General features: G+C 40.9%; 1 protein-coding gene across 6 annotated transcripts in view; it reads right to left on the bottom strand.

Annotated features, from left to right (window-relative positions):
• Window positions 1–4,759: 4,759 nt before the first annotated feature.
• usp2a (ubiquitin specific peptidase 2a) overlaps window positions 4,760–20,958 on the bottom strand; it is a 55,870-nt gene continuing 39,671 nt past the window's right edge. For 3 of the 6 annotated variants that reach the window (XM_034097509.2, XM_034097508.2, XM_034097510.2), the window contains exons 4-14: window positions 16,354–16,404; window positions 13,534–13,657; window positions 12,940–13,051; window positions 12,669–12,779; window positions 11,344–11,408; window positions 11,035–11,138; window positions 9,612–9,692; window positions 9,302–9,380; window positions 7,349–7,453; window positions 7,066–7,186; window positions 4,760–6,089 (exon numbers count right to left, since the gene is read on the bottom strand). In XM_034097509.2, the coding sequence (XP_033953400.1) occupies window positions 6,005–6,089; window positions 7,066–7,186; window positions 7,349–7,453; window positions 9,302–9,380; window positions 9,612–9,692; window positions 11,035–11,138; window positions 11,344–11,408; window positions 12,669–12,779; window positions 12,940–13,051; window positions 13,534–13,657; window positions 16,354–16,404 (1,038 nt within the window). In that variant the 3' untranslated portion in view covers window positions 4,760–6,004. The remainder of the gene's footprint in view (window positions 6,090–7,065; window positions 7,187–7,348; window positions 7,454–9,301; window positions 9,381–9,611; window positions 9,693–11,034; window positions 11,139–11,343; window positions 11,409–12,668; window positions 12,780–12,939; window positions 13,052–13,533; window positions 13,658–16,353; window positions 16,405–20,958) is intronic. The other 3 variants (XM_034097511.2, XM_034097512.2, XM_034097513.2) reach the window with 3 other exon arrangements.

Raw genomic sequence — 20,958 nt, 5'->3', positions numbered from 1 at the left:
AGGGTAAAGAAGTGACTGGGAAGAAAATATCTCCATGGAGAAAGGCCATGACCGTGAGAGCAGAAAAAAGAGTGTCGAAAAGCTGAACGCAGGTGGCGAAAAACAAATCTCCAGGTTCATTATGAAATCTATAAAGAGAGACTTGGCCTTTATAATTTGGAATTGAAATTTGGCCGACAGTCTTTCTTCTCTGATATCATTGCCAAAAACAAAAACAACGCACGTGCCTTGTTCGCTACCGTCGACAGACTAACTAACCGCCCAGTGTCAGTAGCCTCTGAATTTCTATCCACCAGGGCGTGCAATGATTTTGCCTCCTTTTTCACTGACAAAATTCAGAAAATCAGACAAGCAGTCAGTGCCTCTGCATCAGGTACAGCAAATGTGTTGTCTCTGTGTCCACTTACATCAATTCAAACACCATGACACAATTCCATCAGATTAATGATAAAAACCTAGAGGACATTATACAACTTCTGAAATCCTCCTCCTGCTGCCTTGATATTATTCCAACAGGGTTTTTCAAAAATGTTTTTTGTTGCATGGCCTCAGATCTACTTCATATAGTAAACAAGTCTCTTCACTCAGGTGTTTTCCACAGGCCTTGAAAACTGCAGTCATTAAACCGCTCTTAAAAAAGAATAATCTAGATGCTTCAGTAATGAACAATTACAGGCCCATATCAAACCTCCCATTTCTAGGTAAAATCATTGAAAAAGTAGTCTTTCAACAGTTGAGTAATTTCTTGCATTTAAATAGTTGTTTCGATGTGTTCCAGTCAGGCTTTCATCTAAACCACAGCACTGAGACTGCTCTTGTAAAGGTCTTCAATGACATCCACTTAAACACAGACAGTGGCAGAACGTCAGTGTTAGTATTATTAGATCTCAGTGCTGCGTTTGACACTGTTGACCACAACATATTACTCGACCGACTAGAAAACTGGGTGGGACTTTCGGAAGCAGTTCTAATTGGTTTGAATCCTACTTAAAGGACAGAAACAACTTTGTTTCTGTAGGTAAATACAAATCTGAGTTGACAAATATGACATGTGGGGTTCCTCAAGGCTCCATCTTGGGGCCTCTTCTCTTTAACATCTACATGCTACCACTGGCTCAGATAATGAAAAACAACAAAATAAGTTACCATAGCTATGCAGATGACACACACATTTGCATAACCATTTCACCAGGAGGCTATTCTCCAGTTAAAACACTGAGTAAGTGCATTGAACAAATCAGAACTTTCTCCAATTAAACAAAGATAATACTGAGGTAATGGTCTTTGGAGCCAAGGCAGAACGTATAAAAGTTAGCGCTGAGCTTCAGCCTGCAATGTTCAAAACAACAGATAAAGCCAGAAATCTAGGTGTAGTCATGGACTCTGACCTGAGTTTCAACAGTCACATTAAAACAATTACTAAATCAGCCTACTATCACCTAAAGAACATATCTAGGATTAAAAGACTAATGTCACAGCAGGATTTGGAAAAACTTGTCCATGCTTTTATCTTCAGTAGACTGGACTAATGGTGTCTTTACAGGTCTCACTAAAAAATCTATTAGAAAGCTGCAGCTGATTCAGAACACTGCTGCTCGAGTCCTCACTAACACTAAGAAAGTGGATCACATCACTCCTGTTCTTAAGTCTTTACACTGGCTTCTTGTGTGTCAAAGAATAGATTTCAAAATACTGCTGCTGGTTTATAAAGCATGAATGGTTTAGGCCCAAAATACATTTCTGACCTCCTGCTAAATTATGAACCATCCAGATCTCTCAGGTCTTCAGGGACTGGTCAGATTTCTGTCCCCAGAGTCAGAACTAAACATGGAGAAGCAGCGTTCAGTTATTATGCTCCAAATATCTGGAACAAACTCCCAGAAACCTGCAGGTCCGCTGCAACTCTGACTACTTTTAAATCCAGCAAGAAGACTTTTCTTGTTGTCGCTGCTTTTAATTGAAACTGAGCCGTTGTGTCCATCAGTAAAGTGGAACTTCTGTGTGAACTATTCATATCTTAAACTGCACTGTAACTTTTTATTCATGTATTTTTTCTTTTAATGTTTCTTTTTTTTTTATCTTTTACTGTTTTTAAATGCCTTTGTCTGAATGTCTTTCATTTTTGTAAAGCACCTTGAATTGCCTTGTGTTGAAAGGTGCTATATAAATAAACTTGCCTTGGCAATACAATTATTGCTGGGGGTTAGCAAGTTCTTGTTGAGTTAATTTAGGCTTGTAACTAATTCACCAGCACTTACTATGGTATGATCTTGCATGAAGTGAATATATCTACACTTTCCTTGTGGTTCAGAGTTTGCATCTTTACAGTTTTTGCCCTTATTGTAAGTCGCTTTGGATATACAGTAAGCATCAGCTAAATGAAATGCAATGTAATAAAATGGGATAGGATTAGGGTTGTTGTTCTTTCAAGTTTTATGAAAACCATGACAGTAATATTTTTGCTACTCTTGCTGACAAACAAACCTCCTTGGCAGAGGTGTTTAACTGGAAACTTTCTATCAGACTTTTATTCACTGGCGAGTTAAGTGTGCGTCAATTACGTCAATATAGCGGGTCCTCAGTGGCTTAAAGTGTTGGCTTAGCCTCTACATTTAGTAGTCAGTCGTATTGCCATTTGGCCAATTAGCATTTAGACTCAGTCACATGAACAGTGAGCATTATGTCATATCAAATGTTTATTAGTTTACCTAACAGGTCTCCATGAGTGAAGAGGACCATAGCTCGCTGCCAGATGGGGGTTTGGAGCAGTCTGAGCTGGGCCTCCATGGCCCTCCACTCCTCCGGGCCAAAGGTGGAGGTGGTGGGCAGCACCAGCAAGATGACATGGGGCTCTGGCTGGCAGAGGGACACGCCTCTGCACAGATCCTGGGACACCCTGTCTGGAGTGGTGCAGCTGGTCAGCCACCCTGGGGTGTCCACCACTGTTATCTGATTGATCAAATTAAGTGAGTGAAGAGGAGATTTTGAGGTAAAATTAGTCAATCAAAGCTTTAAAATGGTATATTTACTTGTATTCCAAAGATGGTGCCGGTGTCTTTGGAGCTATGAGTTGTTTTTTTGCGAAAGGCAGGTTTCCCAAGGATGATGTTTCCTGCTGAGCTCTTCCCACTTTGTTTCTCACCCAGTAACAGAACCACCAGCTGGGACAGGCTTGACTCTGGACCTGACAAACGTTAAGGATCCCCTGATCATACACATAATCTATCCCATCATCTTTCTTACATTTCTTTAGAGTGACTCACCCCAAGAGGCTGCCATGTCAAGTTTTCTGTATTCTATAATCCACAGTCAAGCTACAGTCTGAAATGTCACTCCACAATTTTTTCTTCACAAGTGATTCCAAGTGACTCTGCATTTACTTCCTGTTGTTCTGTGGAAAAGCATTAGGGTTGGAGCAGCCAGCCCAAACGATTACTTAATGTGTGAGTTTCAAAGTTCACCAAAGACAAGTTCCTGAGAAGTGGCTTTGGTAATAAAATGACTCACACATAAACAGAGGCTTTACAACATAAACTACACACACGTTTGCTGTGTTATCTCAAAGGTGACACGGACACACTTAAACAAATGATATGACTTTAACAGTATGTTATATTATGCCAAGAGAAGCTTTCATGTACTTGAGAGCTTGATTTCCTGGAGGCAAACACGTCCAATTCGATTGAAAAGTCTTGTTTTTCCTCAATGTTATGTGACCAAGTGACCCAAAATTAATGTGGCATTGTAAACTACTCTGAAGACAAAGACACATCTCTTTAATTAGATTTTTGTGTGTTTTATTCTTTAAATTATAATTTTTGAAAAGTCAAATAGTTTCAATGAAATTTGACCAAGCATGGAATTATATTCCTGACAAGCAGTACAAACCGTTTTTAATTGGATTTCATTGTTTTTTTAAATGTTCTATTAATATTTATTGAAAATTCAGCATTTCCCTAAGGAAAATTCCCAGCTTTTTGAAAATAGCTTCCATGTGCTATGACCAAGTCACTACACGTTTATGCAGCATTGCTATACTATGCTGCATGTGTAGGACACACCTTTTTTAATAGAATTTAAGTGTTTTTTAAATTAAAATATTTTATTGAAAATTCAGCCTTTTTTCTTTTGCAGTACATTTTTTCTCGATAGCTTCCATGTCATGTGACCAAGTGACATCACATCAATACATCATTGCAAAACTCGGTTTTACAAGTTGTAATATTACTCCTGAAAAGCAGGACACACCTTTTTATTTTGCACTATACGATAGTAGGATTTTAGTGTTTTACATTTTTTATATGAATATTTATAAGTCTTGCTTTTTCTATAGCTTCCATGTCATGTGAACAATTGACTCCAAATCAATGCAGCTGAGGAGGTAACACGTCTTTTAATAGCATTTTTCTAAAATAAATTTTCTATTTTTTATGAATATGTTGAAAATTCAGCTTTTTTGTTAAGAAAATTCTTATTTCTTTCCAATAGCTTCATTAATTGATCAATGGTTTGCTTATGACCAGGTTAAACTTGTGTCATGTCATCAAAACAGTCGATTGTCATTGATTGATTTGAACATTTTAATACATTTCAAAGAAGACCCCCCCTCATGACACCTCAGATTTAGCTGACTCGTCAATTTGGGGGTTCTGCCCTAGGGTGGGATTACAGTCTTTTCTTCTTTTTTTTTTGCAATCACAAGTTTTTCTTTCTAGTCCTAGCTAAAAAGAGACAAACACTCCAAGTAAAACCACTTTTTTTTTTACTTTTATTCATTCATACATATATATGTGTATATATGAATATATATACATATATATATTACTGTTAAAAAGTGTGACTCATCACATGATCACCTGTAAGCATAAATAATCATTTTTTTTCTCTCTTGAAACCTGGGAAATAAACCAACTGAAACAGTTATGGGTCATTTTCAGCACCATTGAATAGTACATTCTCTATTTTGCATCAGGATATAAAAATATACAGATATATTGTTTTTCTTCTTCTTCTTTAAAACATTCTTTCCGTGTTGTTCAATGGCATGAAACAAGAGAGGAAGAAAATACCTCATGCTGACAATGAGGATTGTTAGCGTGGTTATCGTCTATATTATTAATCCTTAGCAGATCCGTACTCCACTGTCCTTTCATCCGCTCACAGCACTTTCAAAACATCAGTAGCAGCCACACGTGGGAGAAAACAAAAGAAAACACAAGTTTGGAGGGTCGTCCTCTGAAACATGTCACGCTCACAGTGCCATCGGCCTCCCAGCCACCGTAGCAGAAATAGCGAGAGGTGGATGTCGGGCGGAGACGTTGGGAGTGTGTTGGTGTCGGGGGAAGGGAAGGCCGTGAACAGCGAGCGGGCCGGGGGGGCTGCAGGCGCCTGTAACCACCAGCAGTCCTGTTACTGTCACTCTCCACAGTCCAAAGTGGGGGTGCTGCTGATGATGCTCCCCCCAAAAAAACATTCAAAACAAAATTCAAAGCAAAAAGGTCAAAATTGCAACAAGTGAGTGTTAATGGTTCGAGGCAAACGAGAAGAGAGAGAAGCGAAGGCGCGGTCAGGATGCTCGCAGTGCATAGAGAGGGACAGCTTTACTGGAAGGTCGTCAGATGGGATTATTGCCCTTTGTCAGCCTTGCACACTCACACACTCACACTCACACACACACACACACACACACACACACACACACACACACACACACACACACACACACACACACGGTACACACACACCTCCACCCAGAACACGAGAGTAGAGACGGTGAGAGAAAGCAGGGCTGGTGGATCAGTGGTTTCCAGAGGGTTCCTCTCTCTGGCCTCCAGGCTGATGGGGATCTGTGTGTGTGTGTGTGTGTGTGTGTGTGTGTGTGTGTGTGTGTGTGTGTCACAACACAAGTCCAAAATAGGCTCAGCTCCACCAGCTCTCTTTATTTTCCCCATCAGTCTGTCCGTCGGTCAGAGAGGTGTTGTGGCCCGTCGTCTTCCAGGAGGCTTCACATCCGCGAGGAGGAGGCCAGCTCGTAGAACAAGACGTAGGCGTCGCTGCTGCGCACTTGGCTGGAGGACATTGGCGTTACTCTGGGGAGGAAGAGAGGGGAAAAGGAGTAATGGTGAGAAAAAAGCACTTAATTAGATTTTTTAAAACCGGCTTCTCATTATCCTTTGCTTGATGTAAACAGAAACTGCAATGTATCCATGTCAGGGAGCATAAAGATACATTTTGTGATCCGGCCGCCATGTTGAAAACCGTTGAGTCAAAATGAAGATTTGGTCACTAGGCAGAGCACAACCTTCTAGTTGTACAGCTCAAGCTGATAGCTGTAGAACAAGAGGGTCTTCCAAACCAATCGGATCCAACAAACGGGCTTTTTGGTCTTTGTTATGATAGTTTCCGTCCAAGAGACACGGACTAAAACTGCTTCACTCTGAGCAGTCACACAAAGCCAAAACGCTCAGAACCAAAGAGGCTGGGCGCTGCGCTCTTTGGTCGCATGAGATGTTATGTGCTCTGTTTTCATTGGAATCAATTACCAATGTGTCCGTCAGGCAGGAAGAGAATCTTCATCTATATTTGGTTAGCGCTGACCGTCGGACAGTTTGGTGACAGCTCGCCAGCAGTGACTGACGTTGCACTAGCGACTCCTCGATTGGTTTTTCTTCAAGATTGAACGTTTTAAGAAGCTCATTTTGTATATGTTATTCAAACATTTAAACCTAGATGATTATTATTATTAAACAGTAACTTAGAGAGTTCAGTTGACAATATAAAATACCAGAATTACCCTTTAATTGTAATTTATGAGTAAGAATACATTTGAGCAGGTTTAGTTTATTTGTTTACATCATGGGTTTGTTCAGTCATGAAAAATGACCATAATAAACTATATATTAGTAAAAATGTAGCATGCTTTAATGCTTCAAAAACATAATGCCAGTTTTTGTACATTTCCATATTTTAAGTCACCTTTAAATGGTTATTAATGCCCCAAGGTGTTTCTCTGCACATACTTGGTGCATGTTTTTATCCTGATGAGAGCACACGAGTAGAACCTACCTGGAGTCATTAAACGTGTACCATTCTCCCGAGTTGGGGTTGCGACAGTAGGCTGTGTAGTGGCCGCCCATAGTGGTGCCTGAGTGGTTGGACACTGCGTACAGGTTGTACACTGCATTGACTGGAACGGGACAAAAACACACTTAGCCAGCACTTCTTTCATAACGACACACTTTAAAGGGCGCACTTTCTCACCCCATTACTATTAGATATTATTTTAGATTTAATATCGGCTGGGATGCAAAACATAAATCAGATATCTGGATGCTAGATGGGTACTTACGGCAGTTTTCCGAGGCAAACTCCCGCAGGTCGAGATCCTTCATGGGGAAGTTAACAAAGGTGGACAGTTTGCTGGTTCTGCGGGCCTCAGAGAAACGTTTCAGGTCTGAGCGGGAGGGGAGTCAAGGAACAAACTGCTCTGTGTGAACCTTTCAGTACGCTCCGACAACACTTTGTACAACTGTGCAGAAGCTCTGTTACTGGATGGAGCCAAGTATCTACACTCGTCATCAACATTTGGTTATCCCAGCATCATAGGAGCGTCACACAGATGCCTATTTTTTATTTATTTAATTGTGAATTTTTAATGTCCATGTTTGTTTGTACTAGTGTTTTCCTTCTTAAAATGTTTTTTAAATATTTTGAGATTTGGTTGAGCAGGGTATACTTGTACTTTTACTAGTCCTTTATTAGAGATGTGTCTGTTGTTTGTGTTTATTTTTAGTGTCAGGATGGAACCCTTGTCTTTTTCTCTGCAAACAGAATCTACCTACGAGTACAAATAAATAACCTGAACCTGAACCTGAACCTGGGGATGTGAGTGCAGTCTACAGACTTTCTACCAAACTGGGTTTTAAAAACATGACCCGTCAGAGCTGTTTCAAACAACTGGTGTGCTTTTACAATGTCAAAGCAGCAGGTTCAATAGATCGAAGGCATATTAAGGTCATTGTAGGTTAAACAATTATAATTATGCAGCAAGATAGGCAATATTCAGAAAAAACCTGTTTTAGTTTAGTTGTGTGAATTTGCAAGAAAAAACAAACGAATATAAAAAAGGTGTATTCTCTGAGATTAAAGTGGTCAAAAAAAAGTCAATTGCAATAGTTCTTTATTAAGTCATCCATTGAAGATTTTCTTCTTCTTGTGAATTTGACACTTTTATCCCAAAGAATATATATTTTTCTCTTGATGTTTTCTCGAAAAATTGTACCCCCCTAATCAAGAAAATTGCCACAAATGTAGCAAATCACGGTCACATAATATTTGATCCGATTGCTCGTCCTGCTGACTGAATCTAACGGTGATCATCAGAATGTATGACTTTGTCCTACAGTGTTGCCATAGATCACACACTAACACAGGGATGGGCAACTAGGATGGTGGTGGGGGGCCACATAATGTATGTACTGGCCACCAGGGGGCCGCAGATTCACTTGGAACACACACACAAATTCCATGTGTTGTATGTAATTATTAACAAATACACTAAGTCTGACATCTTCATTGACATGTTACAATCTTTCAGGGAACATCCTCTAATAAGCTCAGTAAACAAATATCAGTTCACATAAATGTTATTTAATGTTTGTATTGAACAGGTTATTTAACAGTGGAATAAAACTATTTTAAACTATTGGAAAGCACGGGAAATGCGTGTGCATTGAGATTAAACATTAAGATGACATAAACATGAAGTCATGAACACTAACCCAGACATTAGTTGTCTAACTTGAACCTAAGACACTTGTAGCCAGTCTCTGAATGTCAGCCCGCACTCTGCTGTTCCTCCGCGCCGCTCCCCCTCCCTCCCGCTGAAATTATGAATGAAAAGCGTATAGTAATCATAGATAACACGGCAGGGTCCGTGACAGTTTGTTTTCATCTGATTTCAAATAAACAAAGTCTTGGTTTTTAGAATATTAAGCTTGTTTCGCCAAATTCAGATGATAAATACAGCTGTTAAGCTAAGGCATAATTACAAGAGGCAACTTAACATCACAGCAGACATAACAACAGCCGGTGTTTCTTGTGAGTGTTTTAAAAACAAATGAATTATATTATATTTATATTAATTTATAAATTAATCTGAGGGCCACAAAAAGAGGAGGTGGGGGATTTGCCCATCCCCGCACTAACATCTTGATACTCTCCCAGCTATTTGCTCACGGCAAACATCACATTACATCAGCATCTATATGACATGTACCAGCCACTACTGAGGAAAGGATACGCAGCACTAAGATCTTGGGGAACTTCTGTATTGTGAACTTCTTAGTACATCTTCTCCTGGCTTTACACCTGTAGCACGTCTGTGGAGAGGAAATACACTTTGATTCCAGGACATGGAGCAGACTTGAGGAGTAATGGATTACAGGTGACAGGATTACATACAAAAAGGAAACTCTATTCCCTTACAGTTACATTCCTATAATACTAGCATGATGCCAATGCAAGATAAAGTGGCTATGTGGACACAGGCCCTAAATATGCTGAGTCATGTTCTAGCACTGAGGAGTCATCACCGCTCCGATGGTTCTTACCGGCTTCTCGTCTCCGTCCAGGACGTCTTCTTTGGTGAAGAGCCGCATGCAGTCCATCAGGCTCACCTCACCGTAGCCCTTCTGAGCACAAACATAGATGCATTCACATTAACACACACACACACACACACACACACACACACACACACACACACACACACACACACACACACACACACACACACACACACACACACACACACACACACACACACACACACACACACACACACACACACACACACACACACACACACACACACACACACACACACACACACACACACACACACACACACACACACACACACACACACACACAAAAAGCTCATGTTTAGAGCTGTGGGAAGATATTTGTAATTGCTTTAAACCATCGTGCAATATCAATATTGTAATATAAGACTAGATATATTGTTACATTTAATATATCGTAATTTTGGTCCCTGGTTTTCAAGGCTGCATTATAGAGATATGATGTTATTTTCTGAATTTAACAGACTTTAGCTGTTCTATAATTTAGCTTAGACCACTTAGTCTTTATGACCACATTAGTGCAGATTAAAAATCTAATTCTTATTGTTTAAATATGTTGTAAAAGCATCAATGCTCAACCCTACTATAGAGTGGTGCAGTGATGACGTATTTTTGTCACCACCCGGAAAGTAAGCCTCGCAATGTTTCCCTCGACAAAAAGCAATGGGATTTCTCCACTGGATTTTGCTATATTGCAGAACATAAGCTCTGTGGCAAACACACATTATGACATTCAACAACTTTTGTTCAGCAGGATAATCTCGACTAACAACCCAATTTATTGATTTTTGAAGCGTAAATGCAATCGCCAAATGTAATACGCTAACGCTAGGCTATAAACAATCGACATCACATTCACATGGCTGCCCATCACCTCCGCTAAGCTAAAGGCGGCTAATGTTTGGCTTGCTGACGTTTAGCAGGTTATTTAGCCACTTGTTAGCAACCGCCGTTTTTATGACACATAAAAGCTTCGGACATTCATATAGGGAGTATCCACTGGCGTATTTAATGTCGTAGAACATCTCTTAAGCGTTTGTTAACCACATACCCAATGTCAAGCTTCTAACCACAAATATGTTGACTTTGAGAAGAGGGAATCGGAAGTGGTAAAATGCAACGTTTTGTCCTGGTTTAAGACTCGTTTCTGCACCACGAAATGATGGTGATTTGATTGTCTCCATAGTGCCCAGCTCTAACTAACAAGAAGCACAAAGCAAGGTCACCTCTGCGCTACCTATTGTGCTGACATGTGTCTGCTGACCTTCTGGGACTTGTTATGTAAGGCTCACCAGTGTGTGTGTGTGTGTGTGTGTGTGTGTGTGTGTGTGTGTGTGTGTGTGTGTGTGTGTGTGTGTGTGTGTGTGTGTGTGTGTGTGTGTTTCCTAACCTTGGCGATAGGTAGAGAGAGATCCCAGAAGGGGTCAAAGACGGTGGAGCAGAACCCGCAGTGACTGCAGGTTAGAGAGCTCTTCAGCTGCCCCACGAACACGTCTGCAGAGATAAAAACAAAAACACGATGCTGATCACCGACTCAACACATCTGGCATGAAAAACAGTGACACAAGATGTATGTTTTATTCGGCTTTTCTGTTCTTCTTCGTGCCGACACACAACACAAAACGAATATTACAAATATAGAAGAGATTGAATGTACACACTTATACATTAAAATGGATGGTGATGCTTTTCTACTTACCGACTATCTTACTGTCTTCTCTCTCCAGATACTTGCTCCACATCTTCTTCCCTTTCTCTTCGTCCCTGAACATGGAGCACAGGAGTCTGTTAGAGAACTGGGTGAGTGCAGAGTCATTGAGAAGATGGCCAAGAGAGTCAGGAACACACTGATCAGCTGTTCTGATTCAGAAAAGGAGTTCATAAGGAAAAGGAAAAACAGACACTACGAAGGGACCTGACCTACTTTATTACAGCTTCCCCCTGGGACATGATTTCAAGCTGGAAATGGATCTGCATTTAGTTTGATACTAGTAAGGCACTGGGTTTTGTTTTGAGGGTAGTACACACTATGAACCCTTAAACATGGCGTTAGATAACTGATAACCACATCCAATAAGAGTCGGAGCGTTACTCTGACTTGGGAGCCACAGAGGAAACAACTCAACAACACAGGAGGTGAAGTGTCCCATGAGTCCTCATTGAGAGCGTAAGGAAGAATCGTAATGACTAATGATGCCTCTGTCTAATCCCTGTTTACAAACTGAATACTATCATGGGCGGTTATGATACAATGGACCCCTTGGCAAAGACACGCACGAGACCCCATCCCTTCTACTACAGAGGCTCTGATGTTGTTGAGCCTTTTTGTTGTCTTTTTGTGTCTCTTTGTAGTCGTTTCGTGTCTCCACGTTGTCGTTTTGAAGTCAACTGGAGCTCCAAAAACTACAAGCAAGTCTGTTTTTGTTTTTTTTCACGTGGAACAGGGTTGGCTTTAGAAGTCTTATTTAACTTTAATGTTCACTTGACACTGGGTTCAAATCAGCTGTTGTTACAGTTTGTAGTAATTTCTATCTGCACTACTTAATACTGTACAATTAATGTTCTAAGATAACAACGTACTATATATACTTGTACTATTACTACCGCTATCTGGCAGCCACTTCATAACTTTCTACTTGTTCCACTTACATTTCATAATGCTGTCACTTGTCTTTTCTACCGTGAACATGCACTGATTCCATTTGAATGCAATGACTTATTAAGATGTGCTGTCACTGTGCTGTAACAATGTACATGTCCACTCTGTGGGATGATTAGAGGAGTTCTGATGTCATTTTGTGTATCTTTTTAGGAGTGAAAGATCTTTCTTTGTTTTGCTGTCCCTTTTTTTTGGTGTCATTTTGTGTCTATTTGGTTGTTTGGCTCCTTTTCATAGTCTTTGTGTTTTCTTGCAGCTGTTTTACATTAGAAGAGTTTTGCCTTGTAGTCAGTTTGTGTCTCTATGTAGTCATTTGTAAACGTATAATGACATTCAGGTGAAGGCCAGGGGGACAGAGGACTTACGGCAGGTGGTCAAAGTCCTCCACCGAGCCTCTCGGCCTGACAGTGACCCTGTTGACCTCGTTGTGCAGACCGTCCAGGAGGAAACGCAGGAACTCCTGAGCATCCTGTTGGCTGCAGGACACACAAACACGCAGTCAGAAATGTAAATGTCAGCTGATTTTACTGTCATATCTCTAGACTCTAGTTGTGTGATTATGAGACAGAGGGAGGTGCTCCTAAAAGATTTACAAAAACAAACATTGCTAAGAGTGAAGGGTGTAACAAAGCTTACTTGTATCCGACAAATCTGGGAGCATATCTCTGGATCTGCGTTTTGAATTCTGACGGGCTGACGGCCTCGCTGCTGGACGACGTCCACATGGTCTGTAACAGCTTGGCAAATTCTGCAACAACACAAACACTCAAATGACTCACACACTCGGCGGATTCTACATAACAGTGTATTCATGTCAAGTTAACAGCTCCATTGTTTTATTTAGTCAAATTCAAGCAGTTTGAAAAAGGTACCTAAACCAAAAATGTCCAGACTATTGAAATATTGATCATCACATCTAAATTGTTATTATAAATGCAATTGCATCAATTAAAGAGTACATAACTCCTATAGTGTGTATATTGTGACTGTTTGTTTTACCAGCTGTTCATATTAGCTTTGTGTTAAATATGCATTGCTGAAAGTGCATTCAAGCTTTCTCCAAACATTCAAGACAGTGCACACCTTGCTAAAAGGCCAAGGAACATATTGTCAGAGCCTACAAAAGATGACATGGAAGCAGATCTACTGCAGAGGTAAAGAGGTAATGAGTGAGGTCTGTGGGAGGTTCTGGTTCCAGCCTCTAGGGGGCCTGTGTGATTTGTCTCTCACCTTCCATGAGGGCGGTGTTGGTGCGGCTGTTGTTGTTAAGGTCTCTGCGGTGCGAGTTGTGCAGGCAGTAGTCCCGCAGGCTGTGTGTGTTGCTGAGACACTGCAGGATACTGTTCATGAAACACTGCAAGGAAAAACAGCGAACAGTGAGATTCCATGACTGATAACATCAAGTTCCATTCAATAATGATACCGACACATTTATGTACAAAATGATGGCAAAACCCACCAGTATTCTTACAATCTAGTTTGAACAATAACATATATTTACTGATTGAAATGTTATCCATAGCTGAATCAAGCAAGTTAAAGAGGACATGCTAATTTCCAGGTTCAAATGTGTATGTAGTGTCTCTACTGGGACATGTCTCCGTGCTTCAATGTTCAAAAAGCTCTTTATTTTTCTCATACTGTGTGCTGCAGCACCTCTTCTCACCCTCTGTCTGAAACCAGAGCCCAGGCTGCTCTGATTGGTTAGCTGGCAGGCTCTGTTCTGATTGGTCAACCGCCTAAAGTTTTCCCACCCCTTAGCCTATCACATAAAATGTGTTGGAACTCTAGCCAATAGAAGCGTGAGTGTTACATAGTGATGTCACTATATTACGGTAGTAAAAAGGACTCAAATGAGCGTTTCAGGCAGTGTGTGGGAGAGACACTGGGATTTTAGCCTTTGCAGACCCTTTACATGCAAAAAGCCTATACACACTACAGGGAAGGGAAAACCCCAAAAAGCATAAATAGCCTAACCACTTTTTCACAGAAGGTAAGATGAGGAGATTGATACCACTCTAATATACCCTAAATCAGGGGTGGGGAACCTTTTTCCTCTCAAGGGCCATTTCAATGTTTACAATATCCTCAGAGGGCCGTACAAGTTATTGACCTCTGCTTAAAAAAACTAAAATCACAGCCCATTCATTTCATTCTGTGCAAAGAAAAAGCAACCTCTTAATCCAGATATCTCACCATGACTCGCGTATGCATGCACGTGCAGGGTGTGGTGTGCTCCCCTGGGAAGATTTGTTTTTAAATGCTGAAGTTAAAAGCATCAATGTGGTGCACTTTGAGAGCAACATTAGGAGATCTATGGACACATCTCTCAACACCCAAACACAACTGCAGATTTTCTTTTAATTTATGGATATTTGACAAATCACTCCCCTTTCAAACTGTATTCTTCTTTATTAATAACTGTCATATAGTATTTTATACCTGTTTACTTTATTCTCTTATTTTTTTTATAACTATAATGATCATATAAAGATGTGCCTTTACCTCACTGGTTGTAGACAAAGCTTCTTATATTCGTTAGCATAGCTAGCTAACCAGATGCTAATGATAACAACACAGTTATTGACTGTATGACAGATGAGCAGATCGCCACTGGGCTTTCAACTAAAGACACAGACACGCAGAAACTGCGGCATGTGTATGGACTTATCGGTACTGCAATTTCTGAAGTGCTGGAGTGGCGTTCTGGTGCTCTCCGTCAGAACTGCACCCCTGTCAGTCGAGACATATACCACGTGATGACACGTTAGGCTCGTGTTGTGTTCAAGGACCCTGACCTTGGCCAGGAAAAACAGGCACTCGCTTGTTTAATTTGTTTGCGGTCTAGATTTCTTTCATTTTTTTTTTTTTTTTTGCGTGTGTTTATAAATTACCTCGAGGGCCGTACCAAATTGTCTCGCGGGCCGTATACGGCCCGGAGGCCCCCCACCCCTGCCCTAAATAATAATGTATCCTAATATGAAGCTTTAGCCAACCGGGATTAGCTTAGTTTAGCTTAGCATAATGGGAAAAAAATTGCAGACAATTTGCAGTCTTTAAAGTCGAAGACATTTATAACACCAGAATAAAAATGGCTTTAAAAAAGGTGCGGCTTTTCCACCTTGGTTTATTCATAACAGGGACAGTCCACCTATAAATCAAACCTACATATTTTTCATCCTACCTGTAGTGACTGCTCGGTGATACAGTATAGTATATATAGTACAACTACAGGCATTACAGTGTATATTTCTACAGGCTTTATTTCCAACACTCCTACCAAAACTATTCAAATTGATAAATATCACTACAGGTAAGCGGATGAATATGTATTTTTTTGATGTTGGGGTACACTATCCCTTTAAGCTAAGCTAACCGTCTGTTGTCTCCCATATCATACAACACAGGGATTTCTTTAAAGACAAAGCCCGGTGCCGTTTGAGAAGATCAAGAGACAGAGTCCTCCCTGGTCCAGAGTTCAGAGCGCTCTGATTAGGACACACACACACACACACACACACACACACACACACACACACACACACACACACACACACACACACACACACACACACACACACACACACACACACACACACACACACACACACACACACACCCACACACACACACACACACACACACACACACACACACACACACACACACACACACACACACACACACACACACACACACACACACACACACACACACACAACACACACACACACACACACACACACACACACACACACACACACACACACACACACACACACACACACACACACACACACACACACACACACACACACACACACACACACACACACACACACACACACACACACACTTTAAGAGCTGTCCTTCTGCCTGTTGCCTGGTAGATAGCAACTCTGGACCACCCCTCCTGTGTGGATTCAACAAACTGCACTCAGTGTAAAACACCACCCGGAGGAGGAGGAGGAGGAGGTGGTGGTGTGTGAAGAATGAGCTGTTTGGCTCCACACACATTTTCAGACTTAGATGTGGTACGAGGGTACTTACTGTGTTTCCGAGGTTCTTTAATCCTACCAGGCCTTGGGCACTCTTTGAATTCTGAAAGACAAAAACACAGAATACACAGATGAAAATCTATCTCATAATGTTACTACATGACAACTAGATTTATGTATTTAAATTCACACAAGAAGAAATAAAGGGTCGTCTACCCAAAACGCATTTTCTTGCCAACAGTGAACATTTTTAAATATGAGTCTGGTTTTTATTCCAGGAGCCATAAGACATGTGAACAGAACAGTAAGATTAAAGAGCCTACAAGATTTGATGTAGGATTGGTTTTAACTTGAATTTCCTGTCTTGTACTTCTGTTTACGTCCGTGCCTTCACTTGCAGTTTTATCTTGAATTGATCAGTCACAACAATCTCTGATAAATACTTTGAATACTTTTGATTCTCTTCTCCTTTGCTACAGAACAGTTTTAGCTCCAGGTTTAATACATTTTGGGAACTATTGCTATTGACCTGTGACTGGAGTGTCTACCTGACAAATGTATTAAGTAATAACTATATGTATGATTAGCCGAAGAGGAAGAATAAGTTAGAAACAACATTTAAACACTTAAAAAGTAGTAAAGAGTAAGCTATACAGTAAAGTACATTGCGTCATCAACAAGGCCTGGGCCCCCCACTGACACTGACCCCCTCAACAGACACTATGCATCACATTAATGCACATCATGGGAGCAAATCTGGTTCATTTAAATAATTTAAACCCTGCAAAGAAACACATTTCTGTCAAAGGCCCCCTCGTTTTAAATCTGCAGGGCTCACCAATTCCAACAATGCACATACTTGTATTTTCCATGTATTTTACTCTACTTAGTTTTTTGTATGTTAAAGGTCCATTTCTACTGACCATAATTCCATTGTTGAGTCTACTCGAATAGATTTACATTGTTCAATGTTCCAAACTCACATTGGTTTCTCACACAGCATCTCTGTATAGCATGTGTATTCACTCTCTGTCCTACACGGCTTGTTGGAGCTCCTGCCGGTTCAGGCAGAGTTCAGGCTGAGAAATCCGCGGAGCTGCAGCTGAGAAAAGATTGTGTGTGTGTGTGTGTGAGGAAGACGTGACGTTACGTCACTATACCCAAAACGTCACTGTACTTACTACACTATAAGAAGAAAACAATGGAAAAAGAGAAATCTCCAACGAGGCGTTCTGGGGCAGCACAGACAGGTCTTTTCTGTGTTAGAGTTTTACTCGCTACAGGGTGTACTTTGAGGGTTTGTGACTCTGCAGACCGTGTACATGCAGAAAAAGATACATGACACACAAGGGGACGGGTATTAACCGGAGAAGCATGACATGGGACCTTTAATATATATTTTTTATTTATATTTTAATTTATATTTCTTTAAATTCTAATAGTTTTTTAATTGTGTTCATTATAGGTCTATTTTGGACCTTGTTGGAGTTATTTACGATGTATTATTTAATACTTTAACATGTATTTTCTTGCTGTTTTTGTTTATATTAAATGTATCATTAATTGGTGTTTAGCACAGGGTGATTTGGGCTGGGGTATTTAGGTATTTATTGACAGGTTGAAGTGGGATTGGTGCGCCAGAATGGGCAACTCTTTTTTTACCAGGGAAAGAAACTAGGAATGCCACAAGAAAAGGAACAAAGGGTAGGATTGGTTGAACACTTTATACTGTTGGATTATTGGATCATTGGAATAAACTGCACAAAAGACATGTGCAAGCCAGACATGTGACAAGGAGATGATCTGTATACCCTCCACAGTTGAATTTTGTGTTGGTCTGGGAGTAACAGTAGGAGGTTTTTAATGAGCATTATCGTGAAAAAGGAACTTGTTTTTGTTATCTCTTAGTTGATTTCTCTCATGGTAGATATCACGGAATCAGTGCACCTTAAGGATTTTATATTCTGCAGCAAATTCTCAGCTTAACACATCATGAAATCTAGACATTTAAACTCAGCCAAACACAACCGAGTGCTTTTCTGAACTTATGTCATCACTTGCTGCAGCTCGACTTCATGACATAAGTTGAGTAGTTATATAATTGCGTAGCTAGAGGAAGAACTAACAAAGAATGCGGGGGTGGAGAAGGAATAAACTTGTGACTCGACTGCAGAAGCAGCTTACAATAACGCTTCAGAAAGCCAAATGGAATTCATTTCACATGGCTGAATAATGCTTCAGCAAAAGAAATGTCAGGTTGTTCTGCTATTGTGACATTTCATTAGCTGTTCAAGAGTTTTCATTGTGGCATGATACAGTACGTATGAGAAACCAAAAGCTCATTTGACCAGCTTCTATTTTCTGTATGAAAACAATCTGACTGGAGGCCAAGCAGAGAAACTAACAGTGTGGTAACGTGAGCTTGTATTTTCTAGGCAGAGGCCGACTGTGCAGGGCCGGCAGCCTAACACCAGTCACCTGATCTCACAGGCACTGGAAATCTATACCCACAAGGCCCCCCCTCCCATTACCCTCACCTGCAGTGAAGCTCGAGCGCAATATCTGCAAGAACTATTCATCAAGACCGGCATGAGGTGACCAGAGGTGAGACCACAGCAAAGGTTAAAAGGGCTGTACTGTACAATTGTAGTTTGAGGGTAAGAGAGTGAAAGCTTCAATGGTCAAAAGATCATTTCAATTGAGGCTTGAAATGTAAAAAGAAAAGACACTCAATAGAGCCCCTAAAGCAGGGGTGGCCAACCCGCGGCTCTCGAGCCGCATGTGGCTCTTTGCCTAGTTTCATGCGGCTCTTCAGTTCATATCGAATTTTATATGTGTGAGTTTGGGGGAGAGACACTGACTCCTGACTAGTGTTGCACGGTGTACCGATACTTGAAAGGTATAACGCGATACTCTGCCGTTAAAAACGTTACGATTCCTCCGCTTCATTAGTATCGGTACTTTAAGAATGACGGGGGAAAGTACTCCGGTGAGAAAGCGCCGTTTTAATAAGAGCTGTGTGCGTTCAGCGCTCTGCTTCCACTCCCTGCACTGCAGCCGTGCCTGCAGTCCCTCCCCTCTCAAGCACGCTCTAAGTCCCTCCCCTCTCTCGTGCACGCGCTAGCTGCCAGAGCATGTGAGAAGACGAGAAGCATGGCTGCAAGTGGGAGTGCAACTGCCGCTGCGCCTCGGCGTGTTGACAAAAAAGACGCCAGAAGCGAAATTTGGAAGTATTTGAGCTATATCTCTGACAGTGAGGGCAAGCCTACGGACACCACGAGGCCGGTCTGTGAGACATGTATTAATTGTATTTAGGCCTAATACGAATTCTTGTCATTTATTTTATTTATTGTTCTCATTGTTTAAAAGTTTGTGTTATGGTTCTGATGTGAAATAAAGCACAATAATTACATTTAAGACTGTTTCCCTCTTTTTAAGAAAAGTATCGAAAAATAATCGGAATCGCAATTCTTGACTTGGTATCGAAACCAAAATGTTGGTATCGTGACAACACTACTCCTGACAGTTAAACCTGATATTTAGTAGTTCTGTTAAGTATTGAATGCTGATAATTCTGACGTAATTTGGCCGGTCAAAGTTGTTTGGGCTCGGATAAAATCGCTCCGTTACTTTCGTCCCGTGTTACTTTCGTCCCGTGTTACTTTCGTCCCGTGTTACTTTCGTCCCGTGTTACTTTCGTCCCGGCTCTCCCTACGTGTGTATGTGTGGTGTCAGGTGTCAGTATGAGAGGATGACAGCGCGTCTAATTTTGATGTGGCCCAAGAGCCAAATCACAATAATACCTGTGATGCAGTGAACCAATCACCTTTGAGGGGGGGAAAACCTATCGTTGATTAAACACTAGGGGTGTAACGGTTCACAAACATTTCGGTTCGGTACGTACCTCGGTTTTTTGGTCACGGTTCGGTTCGGTACAGCAGCATTTTTTTCACAAAACAAAATATATATATATATATATATTTTTTTATTATTATTAAACTGTGAATAATGTATTCACTCAAATAAATACAAAATATAATAAAATAAACATTAAGGTGCAGCATTTTGATGAACTGAAATAATCTGTATTTGAACTGTACTGTACTAGCACCTAAGCAGCCAGTTTGACATTAGGACTTGCTTGTCATTGTATTTTCATGTTTTTTTAAAGAAAGATGAACTTGTCCACATTGCTTGCCGAAAGGGCAGATCTGCTGGCAGCTGGCACTAACAATGTCTCCTGCTGTGGAGAACACCCTCTCGCTAGGGACAGAGGTAGCAGATACAGCCAGGTAGCGCTTTGCTAACATGGCAACATAAGGATATTTGGCGTTTGTAATAGCTTTGGCTCGGTCTGAACTTTTTGCGAGTGGTGGAGGCTAAATGCTAATGGGAGTTGGGTTTACACTTCAGTCTTTTGGTACCAGTGATATTCACTTTCGGGTGATGCATTTTCAAGAGTGTGCAAGCTTGATGTATTGCCAGCCGCGTAACCAATGTTAGTTGAACAATGCCGACAAACAGCTTTGGTTCGGTCCACCTGTCTTTGTCTGTCATCCTTGTACGTAACTGCGAAACCAAAATGTTCCAAAACCGGAGACTTCAATGATGCTGGAGGATTTTCGAGCTCAACTTTATCTGCGTTCGCCATTAATTT

Source organism: Pseudochaenichthys georgianus, chromosome 13 (assembly GCF_902827115.2).
Source record: "Pseudochaenichthys georgianus chromosome 13, fPseGeo1.2, whole genome shotgun sequence".
NCBI classification, from domain to species: Eukaryota; Metazoa; Chordata; class Actinopteri; order Perciformes; family Channichthyidae; genus Pseudochaenichthys; species Pseudochaenichthys georgianus.
Note: the sequence above shows the minus strand (reverse complement) of the source record. Positions and strands in the feature narration are given on the sequence as shown.